This window comes from Gadus macrocephalus, chromosome 2 (genome assembly GCF_031168955.1).
Source record: "Gadus macrocephalus chromosome 2, ASM3116895v1".
Taxonomy (NCBI): domain Eukaryota; kingdom Metazoa; phylum Chordata; class Actinopteri; order Gadiformes; family Gadidae; genus Gadus; species Gadus macrocephalus.
Genome location: NC_082383.1, coordinates 245,595 through 256,476, shown reverse-complemented (window position 1 = coordinate 256,476; position 10,882 = coordinate 245,595). Strand labels below are relative to the sequence as shown.

General features: G+C 56.1%; 1 protein-coding gene across 1 annotated transcript in view; it reads right to left on the bottom strand.

Annotated features, from left to right (window-relative positions):
- Positions 1 to 2,208: 2,208 nt before the first annotated feature.
- smurf1 (SMAD specific E3 ubiquitin protein ligase 1) overlaps positions 2,209 to 10,882 on the bottom strand; it is a 35,588-nt gene continuing 26,914 nt past the window's right edge. The window contains exons 12-19 of the mRNA XM_060074763.1: positions 9,781 to 9,884; positions 9,479 to 9,593; positions 9,169 to 9,347; positions 8,935 to 9,072; positions 7,979 to 8,099; positions 6,312 to 6,513; positions 4,563 to 4,638; positions 2,209 to 4,262 (exon numbers count right to left, since the gene is read on the bottom strand). Coding sequence (XP_059930746.1) covers positions 4,163 to 4,262; positions 4,563 to 4,638; positions 6,312 to 6,513; positions 7,979 to 8,099; positions 8,935 to 9,072; positions 9,169 to 9,347; positions 9,479 to 9,593; positions 9,781 to 9,884 — 1,035 coding nt within the window. The 3' untranslated portion in view covers positions 2,209 to 4,162. The remainder of the gene's footprint in view (positions 4,263 to 4,562; positions 4,639 to 6,311; positions 6,514 to 7,978; positions 8,100 to 8,934; positions 9,073 to 9,168; positions 9,348 to 9,478; positions 9,594 to 9,780; positions 9,885 to 10,882) is intronic.

The following is a 10,882-nucleotide window of genomic DNA, read 5'->3' as shown; positions in this document are numbered from 1 at the left end:
GAGAGAGAGCCTCCATATTCCACTTGTCTTTATATGTGTGGGGGCGGCGCCAATAATCAGGGCGAGCCAACCAGCAAGCTGCAGCCACAATGCTCCGCCTCCAGGAGGTCATTGATATGATTGAGTGCAGGAGGCAAAAGCAAGACATTATAATGGATATTGTTATGGAAGTGGGTACTCAGCTGAATACTCCATAAATATCTTTGCGCTGTCTTTGTGACGTCAAAATGTACAAGCCCTTTATTGCACCTTTTACTGTTCTGACAATTTAGCCTATTTCAACATATTAACCAACTTTTCCCAAAACTCGTTCCAGTCTTCCATAGTGGGCCTAAAGGTCGTATTGAGGCCTTTCTAGACTTACCCTGGTGTTATTCGCTGTTTACAGCCTACACTGAAATACTGACAATGAGTGAGAAACGCGAACAAATCCTATGTTGATCCCCAGCGACTGAGGAGGGACTGAGCTGCTCTGTAAAATGATGGGTAGCTGCTTTGGATCACTTGATCTAACCCTAACCCTAACCCTAACCCTGGATCCAATCCTCTCATCTTCTCAAAGATAATCCTCTCTTCTGCTCATCATCTCATCTGCTGAAAGATAATCCTCTCATCTGCTCACTGATTATCATCTCATCTGCTCAAAGATAATCCTCTCTTCTGCTCAAAGATAATCCTCTCTTCTGCTCATCATCTCATCTGCTCAAAGATAATCATCTCATCTGCTGAAAGATAATCCTCTCATCTGCTCAAAGATAATCCTCTCATCTGGTCAAAGATAATCCTCTCATCTCAACAACCCTGAATCCCTGCCCGTGAGTCCTGACCCCGATTGGCTCATCTGAACCCCCTCCAGGGCGCCCCCCACTGGTTCCACTCCTCCTCCTCCTCCAGCCCTGTGGCCGGGAGGTTGTTACCCAGGTGCAGCAGCAGCAGTGAGGGTCCCAGGGCTGACCTCTGACCTGGAGAACCCATCCATCAATCAGGGGAATGGATATAGAACATAACTCTGCACCCATTCTCCTGAATGCATCCTGCCAATAGTCTGTTTAATCTTCTCCACTCTGGAAAGCGGTACAGGGCTATTATGTCCAAATCATCACATCACCTCCACAGTTTTCTCCCCCAAGCAATAGCCCTCCTAAATAACTCTTAAACTTGGACACCATTGCACTTTAATTTTATTTAACACTGCACTATCTCCATTCCCATTAATTTATTGCTCATAATGGTACTGTTTGTCCTTGTATTGTGTTTGTCTTTTTGTTTTACTGTGTGTTGCCTGCATGGAGAAGACCAAATCAAATTCCTAGTATCTGCATACATGGCAAAATAAAGTTGAATTGAATTGTATCAAATGGTGGAGCTCTGGTTGGACGAGGATTGTCCAGTTCAGCCTGTGGTTCTACCGGCTCCTGTAGAGAAGGGACCTGGTATCTGGGTTAGCCCAGCGCGGGCTACCTGGTATCTGGGTTAGCCCAGCGCGGGCTACCTGGTATCTGGGTTAGCCCAGCGCGGGCTACCTGGTATCTGAGTTAGCCCAGCGCGGGCTACCTGGTATCTGGGTTAGCCCAGCGCGGGCTACCTGGTATCTGGGTTAGCCCAGCGCGGGCTACCTGGTATCTGGGTTAGCCCAGCGCGGGCTACCTGGTATCTGGGTTAGCCCAGCGCGGGCTACCTGGTATCTGGGTTAGCCCAGCGCGGGCTACCTGGTATCTGGGTTAGCCCAGCGCGGGCTACCTGGTATCTGGGTTAGCCCAGCGCGGGCTACATGCTACAGGGTCGGTGTGGGGAATGAGCCTGGGGCCGGTTGGGGATCAGTGGGACAGAAAATTAAAGCTTTTGCATGATACTATTGCAGGTAGCCGGGTAGGGCGCCCGACAGGCAGGTGAGCCAAACCATGGTTGGTTTATTACCGGCCCTAACCCTAACCCGACAGCAGAGCATTTTAATTTAATAAAAATGAATGTCACTAAATTGCAATCACACACACACACACTGCCTTAATTTAATGAGTGGGTAATGACCTTATTAAAAAAGTGTCGTCACTCCCACCATAGCAATGCTTCAACAAGAATACTTTACTATTAATTTATATTAATAAATATTGCAGTATTCAAATTATTTAACTCAGATTGTTAAGATTGTAAATTTTACCAGAGAACCAGATTGTTGAATACAAAATGAAAAGCCAAACTCAAGCACCGTTTTCTATTTAGTTTCTTTTAATATAATCTTATTTACATTGTATTTTCCATAAATGTTTAGTACATAGTAAGTTACAATACTCTTGCATCCATTACACAATGAATTCAGAACCTAGAAAATGCAGATTGTGATGGTACTGCAAGTCATTTTCAATCTTCAAAAAACATCCAGACTATTTCCACAGCATTCGCTCAACATGTCGACGTTTGTTCCGTCTCCAGGGCGGCCATTTTGTTCATCCATTTTGTTCATTGATTTTTCTCCTCAACCGACCGACAAGAGGAACCTCTTCCACCAAAGGTATCGAATAATTACAAAAAGAAATGTCTAGAAACAATCTTTAGAGTAACAAAGAATATAATATGATGGTAATAAGAGGGTGGAGAAATGAAAGGCCTTTGAGATTTTATTGCATATTTCATACACATATTAAAATCCACGCCTCCTATGGCGGCCGGCAGCAGGGCGGGCAGCTGCTCCACAGCTCCACAGGGGGGCGTCGGTAAGCTCTTATAAAAAAACAATAAGGGGTTAGCTCAGGCTACACGTTAGCATCGGATCAGGCTACACGTTAGCGTCGGATCAGGCTACACGTTAGCGTCGGATCAGGCTACACGTTAGCGTCGGATCAGGCTACACGTTAGCATCGGATCAGGCTACACGTTAGCGTCGGATCAGGCTACACGTTAGCGTTGGACCCGACTACACGATAGCATCGGACCAGACTACACGATAGCATCGGACCAGACTACACGATAGCAACGGATAAGGCTACACGTTAGCATCGGATAAGGCTACACGTTAGCATCGGATCAGGCTACACGTTAGCATAGGATCAGGCTACACGTTAGCATAGGGGCTGGCCTTGCCTTCCACTCGGTTGAAAAAGGTTTCAAAACAACCCAACAGGAGCGCCAATGCTGGCGTGGAAACGTTCGCTTTCCGCTCAAACACTCAGACTGGTTGTGGCTAGAGATACTGGGAGTTTGAACTGGGAGTGAGCGGAGCCAGCAACCCCTGGTGGTGGCTTGAGGAAGAGCACTAGGATGGGAAGGAGCTGATGAAGAGGTTAGTGGGGGCTCTCACAAGAGCACATAGCAGCATGTTATCACTTCGTAATAAATAATAAAAATCTGAAATTAAAAGATTGCCATCAAGAGTGTGTTTCAGAGTGGTTGCAAAAAAAATAAAAACTACAAAGACAAAATTTAACAAAACAGGAGCAGGCTCATTGGATCAACGTTATACTAGGAATACAGACACGCACGCAGACACGCACGCACGCACGCACACACACCACACTCATACACACTCATACACACTCTCTGATAAACGACAGTGGTTAAACATAAAGCATGATGTCAGAGTGGGACCACCCCTCGCCGCCTCTGGTCTTCGTCGGTTTCTCCTCTCAACTGTCCGCCTCATAGTTCGTGGGCTTGAATGCGATTGGCCGATGCATGATTGACAGACCTGCCAGTGAGTCGCGCGGTACTGCAGGCGCTCCGAAGAAAGACATCAACAGCTCGTTAAAACGGAATCGTAAAAATGCTTCTTCAAAACAGCTGGAAAATTCTAAAATACTTTTGTTGTTTCTTCTTTTGCCCCCCCCCCCCGAGAGTCTCCAGGCTCTGATCGCCCGAGGAGAGGGCACAAACGCTCCGTACGCAAGAGCTCTCTCTCTGTGTGTGTGTGTGTGTGTGTGTGTGTGTGTGTGTGTGTGTGTGTGTGTGTGTGTGTGTGTGTGTGTGTGTGTGTGTGTGTGTGTGTGTGTGTGTGTGTGTGTGTGTGTGTGTGTGTGTGTGTGTGTGTGTGTGTGTGTGTGTGTATATATATATAAAAATTGCCAAGTGGTGTGCCTCGGTGACAGGGTGAGTCTGTGTTCTGAGTTTCATTGAAACGTTTCCTTGGTCTCTCCTCCTGCTGGTCTCTCCTCCTGCTGGTCTCTCCTCTCTACTCCACAGCGAAGCCACAGGTCTCGTCCACGGCGGTCAGCAGCTTCTCGTAGAGCTTCTCATACGACTCATAGGGTGGCACGTCTATCCTGTTGAAACTACACACACACACACACACTTTGAGCAGTGGGAACGTGCACTCAGTGAATTCGCACTCAAAAACTAAATTTTTTTTAATGTCTCACAAAATACCAAAATCTACAACAGACACTGGAACCCAAACGGTACATTCTGTGTTTCTCGGTGTGTGTGAACCAGGCACCGCATGCATGCGTGCGTGCGTGCGTGCGTGCGTGCGTGCGTGCGTGCGTGCGTGCGTGCGTGCGTGCGTGCGTGCGTGCGTGCGTGCGTGCGTGCGTGCGTGCGTGCGTGCGTGCGTGCGTGGGGGTTCTCCTTACCAGGTGTGGGCCTTGGGCAGGTTGTCCGTGTTGGCGTCTATTAAGTGAATGGTGAACAGCCTTGGTCCTGCAGAACCTGTAGAACCTTACACACACACATTCTAGTTATCACTGCTCTACGCTCTGCTGGATCAGGTCACATTCTAGTTATCACTGCTCTACGCTCTGCTGGATCAGGTCACATTCTAGTTATCACTGCTCTACGCTCTGCTGGATCAGGTCACATTCTAGTTATCACTGCTCTACGCTCTGCTGGATCAGGTCACATTCTAGTTATCACTGCTCTACGCTCTGCTGGATCAGGTCACATTCTAGTTATCACTGCTCTACGCTCTGCTGGATCAGGTCACATTCTAGTTATCACTGCTCTACGCTCTGCTGGATCAGGTCACATTCTAGTTATCACTGCTCTACGCTCTGCTGGATCAGGTCACATTCTAGTTATCACTGCTCTACGCTCTGCTGGATCAGGTCACATTCTAGTTATCACTGCTCTACGCTCTGCTGGATCAGGTCACATTCTAGTTATCACTGCTCTACGCTCTGCTGGATCAGGTCACATTCTAGTTATCACTGCTCTACGCTCTGCTGGATCAGGTCACATTCTAGTTATCACTGCTCTACGCTCTGCTGGATCAGGTCACATTCTAGTTATCACTGCTCTACGCTCTGCTGGATCAGGTCACATTCTAGTTATCACTGCTCTACGCTCTGCTGGATCAGGTCACATTCTAGTTATCACTGCTCTACGCTCTGCTGGATCAGGTCACATTCTAGTTATCACTGCTCTACGCTCTGCTGGATCAGGTCACATTCTAGTTATCACTGCTCTACGCTCTGCTGGATCAGGTCACATTCTAGTTATCACTGCTCTACGCTCTGCTGGATCAGGTCACATTCTAGTTATCACTGCTCTACGCTCTGCTGGATCAGGTCACATTCTAGTTATCACTGCTCTACGCTCTGCTGGATCAGGTCACATTCTAGTTATCACTGCTCTACGCTCTGCTGGATCAGGTCACATTCTAGTTATCACTGTGTGTGTTGTAGTGGTGTGTGTGTGGTGGTGTGTGTGTGTGTGTGTGGTGTGTGTGTGTGTGTGTGGTGGTGTGTGTGTGGTGGTGTGTGTGTGGTGTGTGTGCGTGGTGGTGTGTGTGGTGTGAGGGCGGTGTGTGTGTGGTGGTGTGTGTGTGGTGTGTGTGTGTGGTGTGTGTGTGTGTGTGTGGTGGTGTGTGTGTGGTGGTGTGTGTGGTGTGTGTGTGTGGTGGTGTGTGTGTGGTGGTGTGTGTGTGTGTGGTGTGTGTGTGGTGGTGTGTGTGTGGTGGTGTGTGTGTGGTGTGTGTGTGTGGTGTGTGTGTGGTGGTGTGTGTGTGGTGGTGTGTGTGTGGTGTGTGTGTGGTGGTGTGTGTGTGGTGGTGTGTGTGTGGTGGTGTGTGTGTGGTGGTGTGTGCGTGGTGGTGTGTGTGTGGTGGTGTGTGTGTGGTGGTGTGTGTGTGGTGGTGTGTGCGTGGTGGTGTGTGTGTGGTGGTGTGTGTGTGTGGTGGTGCGTGGTGGTGTGTGCGTGGTGGTGTGTGTGTGGTGGTGTGTGTGTGGTGTGTGTGTGGTGGTGTGTGTGTGGTGGTGTGTGTGGTGTGTGTGGTGTGTGTGTGTGGTGGTGTGTGTGTGGTGTGTGCGTGGTGGTGTGTGTGTGGTGTGAGGGCGGTGTGTGTGTTGTGTGTGTGGTGTGAGGGCGGTGTGTGTGGGACCCACCCTGGAGGGCCTTGAACCCCTGCAGGGGGACCCGGGTGGAGCCGGTGACGAACTGCAGCAGGCGGGCGCGGCGCTCCTCGCTGAAGGCCTCGGCCGCCTGCCAGAACCAGCGCACCACGGGGCTGTCGGCCGCGCAGTGCTTCAGCCGCGTGTTGGCCCGCCAGTCCGCCAGGTCGATCTTACCCAGACCTCCGATGATCAGCTGGGGGGGACAGGGGGTCACATGGGGCCCGGCACTCTGCTGGGAGGAGGGGGGGGGGGGCGCAGGGAGGAGTGGGGGAGGGAGAGGGGGGGGCGCAGGGAGGAGTGGGGGAGGGAGAGGGGGGGGCGCAGGGAGGAGTGGGGGAGGGAGAGGGAGGAGGAGGGGGGGGCGCAGGGAGGAGTGGGGGAGGGAGAGGGGGGGCGTAGGGAGGAGTGGGGGAGGGAGAGGGAGGGAGGGGGGGGAGGGAGAGGGAGGAGGGGGGGAGGGAGGGGGGGGAGGGAGAGGGAGGAGGGGGGAGGGAGAGGGAGGGAGGGGGGGGGGGCGCAGGGAGGAGTGGGGGAGGGAGAGGGGGGGCGTAGGGAGGAGTGGGGGAGGGAGAGGGAGGGAGGGGGGGGAGGGAGAGGGAGGAGGGGGGGAGGGAGGGGGGGAGGGAGAGGGAGGAGGGGGGGAGGGAGAGGGAGGGAGGGGGGGGGCGTAGGGAGGAGGGGGGGAGGGAGGGGGGGGGCGTAGGGAGGAGTGGGGGAGGGAGAGGGGGGGGCGCAGGGAGGAGTGGGGGAGGGAGAGGGGGGGAGGAGGGGGGGGCGCAGGGAGGAGTGGGGGAGGGAGAGGGGGGGCGTAGGGAGGAGTGGGGGAGGGAGAGGGAGGGAGGGGGGGGAGGGAGAGGGAGGAGGGGGGGAGGGAGGGGGGGGAGGGAGAGGGAGGAGGGGGGGAGGGAGAGGGAGGGAGGGGGGGGGCGTAGGGAGGAGGGGGGGGGCGTAGGGAGGAGGGGGGGAGGGAGGGGGGGGGCGTAGGGAGGAGTGGGGGAGGGAGAGGGAGGAGGGGGGGGGAGGGAGAGGGAGGAGGGGGGGGTAGGGAGGAGTGGGGGAGGGGGGGGTAGGGAGGAGTGGGGGAGGGAGAGGGAGGGAGGGGGGGGGCGTAGGGAGGAGTGGGGGAGGGAGAGGGGGGGAGGGAGGGGGAGGGAGGAGTGGGGGAGGGAGAGGGAGAGGGAGGGAGGAGGGGGGGAGGGAGGGAGAGGGAGGGGGGGGCGTAGGGAGGAGTGGGGGAGGGAGAGGGAGGAGGGAGGGGGAGGGAGGAGTGGGGGAGGGAGAGGGAGGGAGGGGGGGGTAGGGAGGAGTGGGGGAGGGAGAGGGAGGGAGGGGGGGGGCGTAGGGAGGAGTGGGGGAGGGAGAGGGAGGAGGGGGGGAGGGAGGGGGAGGGAGGAGTGGGGGAGGGAGAGGGAGGAGGGGGGGGGAGGGAGGAGTGGGGGAGGGAGAGGGAGGGAGGGGGGGGGGTAGGGAGGAGTGGGGGAGGGAGAGGGAGGGAGGAGGGGGGGGCGTAGGGAGGAGTGGGGGAGGGAGGGGGAGGGGGGGGGGCGTAGGGAGGAGTGGGGGAGGGAGAGGGAGGAGGGGGGGGGTAGGGAGGAGGGGGAGGGAGGAGGGGGAGGGAGGAGGGGGAGGGAGGAGAGGGAGGGAGGGGGGGGGCCTACCTCCAGCTCCTTGTGGTCGAAGGGCTTCAGGAGGTGCTGGGGGATGAGCTCCCCGAAGCCCTTCTGCAGAGCGAGGAACTGGGCCTCCATGCCCCGCATGAACCGCCAGGTCACGTACAGCCTGAGGCAGGGCAGACGAGCGTTAGACGTAGCGTGGTGACGTAGCGTTAGACGTAGCGTGTTGACGTAGCTTGGTGACGTAGCGTGGTGACGTAGCGTGGTGATGTAGCGTGGTGACGTAGCGTGGTGACGTTAGCGCTGTATCGCTGTAACGCTGTAGTGTAGTGCTGTACTGTAGCGTAGTGCTGTAGCATAGCGCTGTAGCACTGTAGCATAGCGCTGTAGCATAGCGCCTTAGTGTAGCACTGTAGCGTTGCACTGTAGCACAGTAGCGTAGCGCTGTAGCATAGCGCTGTAGCATAGCGCTGTAGCATAGCGCCTTAGTGTATTGCTGTAGCGTAGCGCCGTAGCGTAGCGCCGTAGCGTAGCGCTGTAACGTAGCGCCATAGCGTAGCACCTTAGTGTAGCGCTGTAGTGTTGCGCTGTAGCGTAGCGCCTTAATGTAGCGCTGTAGCGTAGCGCCTTAGGGTAGCGCTGTAGCATAGCGCTGTAGCACTGTAGCGTAGCGCTGTAGCATAGCGCCTTAGTGTAGCGCCTTAGTGTAGCGCTGTAGCGTAGCGCTGTAGCGTAGCGCTGTAGGGTAGCGCTGTAGCGTAGCGCCGTAGCGTAGCGCCGTAGCGTAGCGCCTTAGCGTAGTGCCGTAGCGTAGCGCCGTAGCGTAGCGCCGTAGCGTAGCGCCGTAGCGTAGCGCCGTAGCGTAGCGCCGTAGCGTAGCGCCGTAGCGTAGCTCCTTAGGGTAGCGCTGTAGCGTAGCGCCTTAGTGTAGCGCCTTAGTATAACGCTGTAGCGTAGCGCTGTAGCACTGTAGCGTATCGCTGTAGCGTGTGGAGGCTCACCGGACGTATTCCTTCTTGTTGTCCTCGGTGACGGCGATGTTGCGGCCGTTGGGCTTCAGCTCGTGCTGGAGGAACTTCCCGAAGGCGCTGTGCTCCACGCAGAAGGTGTGGTCCAGCACCGACGTGATGTCGTTCTCCCTGGAGACGGAGGGACGGTCAGCAGGGGACAGACACAGCGCGGCGGGCTGGGGGGTGGGTGGGGGGTTGGGTAGGGGTCTGCGGGGGGCTACTCACAGGATCCAGACCAGGCTCTTGTGCAGCTCGGGGTCGGTGGTCTCGAGGTCCCCCAGCTGGATGGGCTTCCCCAGCAGCTGCTTGTAGAAGGGCAGAGTGAAGCTGCCGTTGATGTAGTGACTGTGGAACACGGCCAGCCCCATCACACGGCCCACGAAGTGGAAGTACGACAGGTGGTCCTGAACCAGACAGACAGTCAGACAGTCAGGAGGGTATTATGAGGGGAGGATCTGGGAGGATCTGGGAGGGTCCATGGGAGGCCTCGGGACATTAAGGATGGTTCTATGGCTGTCGGTGTGAGGGTGCTCACAGGGTTGATGGAGGAGTCAGGGTTGATCTGCAGGGTGTAGATGTTGTCCGTGGAGTACTGGAAGAGGCCGTAGTACGGGTTCAGCATCTCGTGGCAGAGCAGGTACAGCCACTCCCTGGGGGCAAAGCCACGGTCAACATACACGAGGGAGGGAGGGAGGGAGGGAGGGAGGGAGGGAGGGAGGTAGGGGTGTGTGTGTGTGTGTGTGTGTGTGTGTGTGTGTGTGTGTGTGTGTGTGTGTGTGTGTGTGTGTGTGTGTGTGTGTGTGTGTGTGTGTGTGTGTGTGTGTGTGTGTGTGTTACCTGGCCACGCCCCCGTAGTCCAGGCCCTCCTCGCCCCTGAACTTCACCATCAGCCTCTTCTTCAGGTCCTTGGGCCTCATCTTCATGATCTGCCGGTACGACTCCTGGAGACAGAGACATACACAGTCAGCCACGAGTGGTCCAGAGCCCCCCACAGGCACCCAGAGACCCCCACAGTCAGCCACGAGTGGTCCAGAGCCCCCCACAGGCACCCAGAGACCCCCACAGTCAGCCACGAGTGGTCCAGAGCCCCCCACAGGCACCCAGAGACCCCCACGGTCAGCCACGAGTGGTCCAGAGCCCCCCACAGGCACCCAGAGACCCCCACAGTCAGCCACGAGTGGTCCAGAGCCCCCCACAGGCACCCAGAGACCCCCAGAGACACACACAGTCCCCCAGAGACACACAGTCCCCCAGAGACACACAGTCCCCCAGAGACACACAGTCCCCCAGAGACACACACAGTCCCCCAGAGACACACAGTCCCCCAGAGACACACACAGTCCCCCAGAGACACACACAGTCCCCCAGAGACACACAGTCCCCCAGAGACACACAGTCCCCCAGAGCCCCCCAGAGACACACACAGTCCCCCAGAGACACACACAGTCCCCCAGAGACACACACAGTCCCCCAGAGACACACAGTCCCCCAGAGACACACAGTCCCCCAGAGACCCCCAGACACACACAGTCCCCCAGAGACCCACAGTCCCCCAGAGACCCCCACAAGTGGACCAGAGTCCCCCAGAGATCCAGAGTAGTCCCCCCTGGAGAACAGGCCCCTCCCCCCTGGAGAACAGCCCCCCCCCCCCCCCGGGAGAACAGGCTCCTCCCACCTATGGAGAACAGGCCCCGCCCCCTATGGAGAACAGGCCCCTCCCCCTATGGAGAACAGGCTCCTCCCCCCTACGACAGTACTCGCTTGATGCGTACTTCGAATTGGAACAGTGCTCGGGCAACGACTGATGACGTTTCACGAGTCCACGAGCACGCACAAGTACGCAAATTGAGAAACGGCTAACGTCCTTTCCAGCCAACATCCTACTCAGTAACAGAATGAAGGTCAGCTGACAGTCCTGATACCGCCTCTCTCAGCAGCA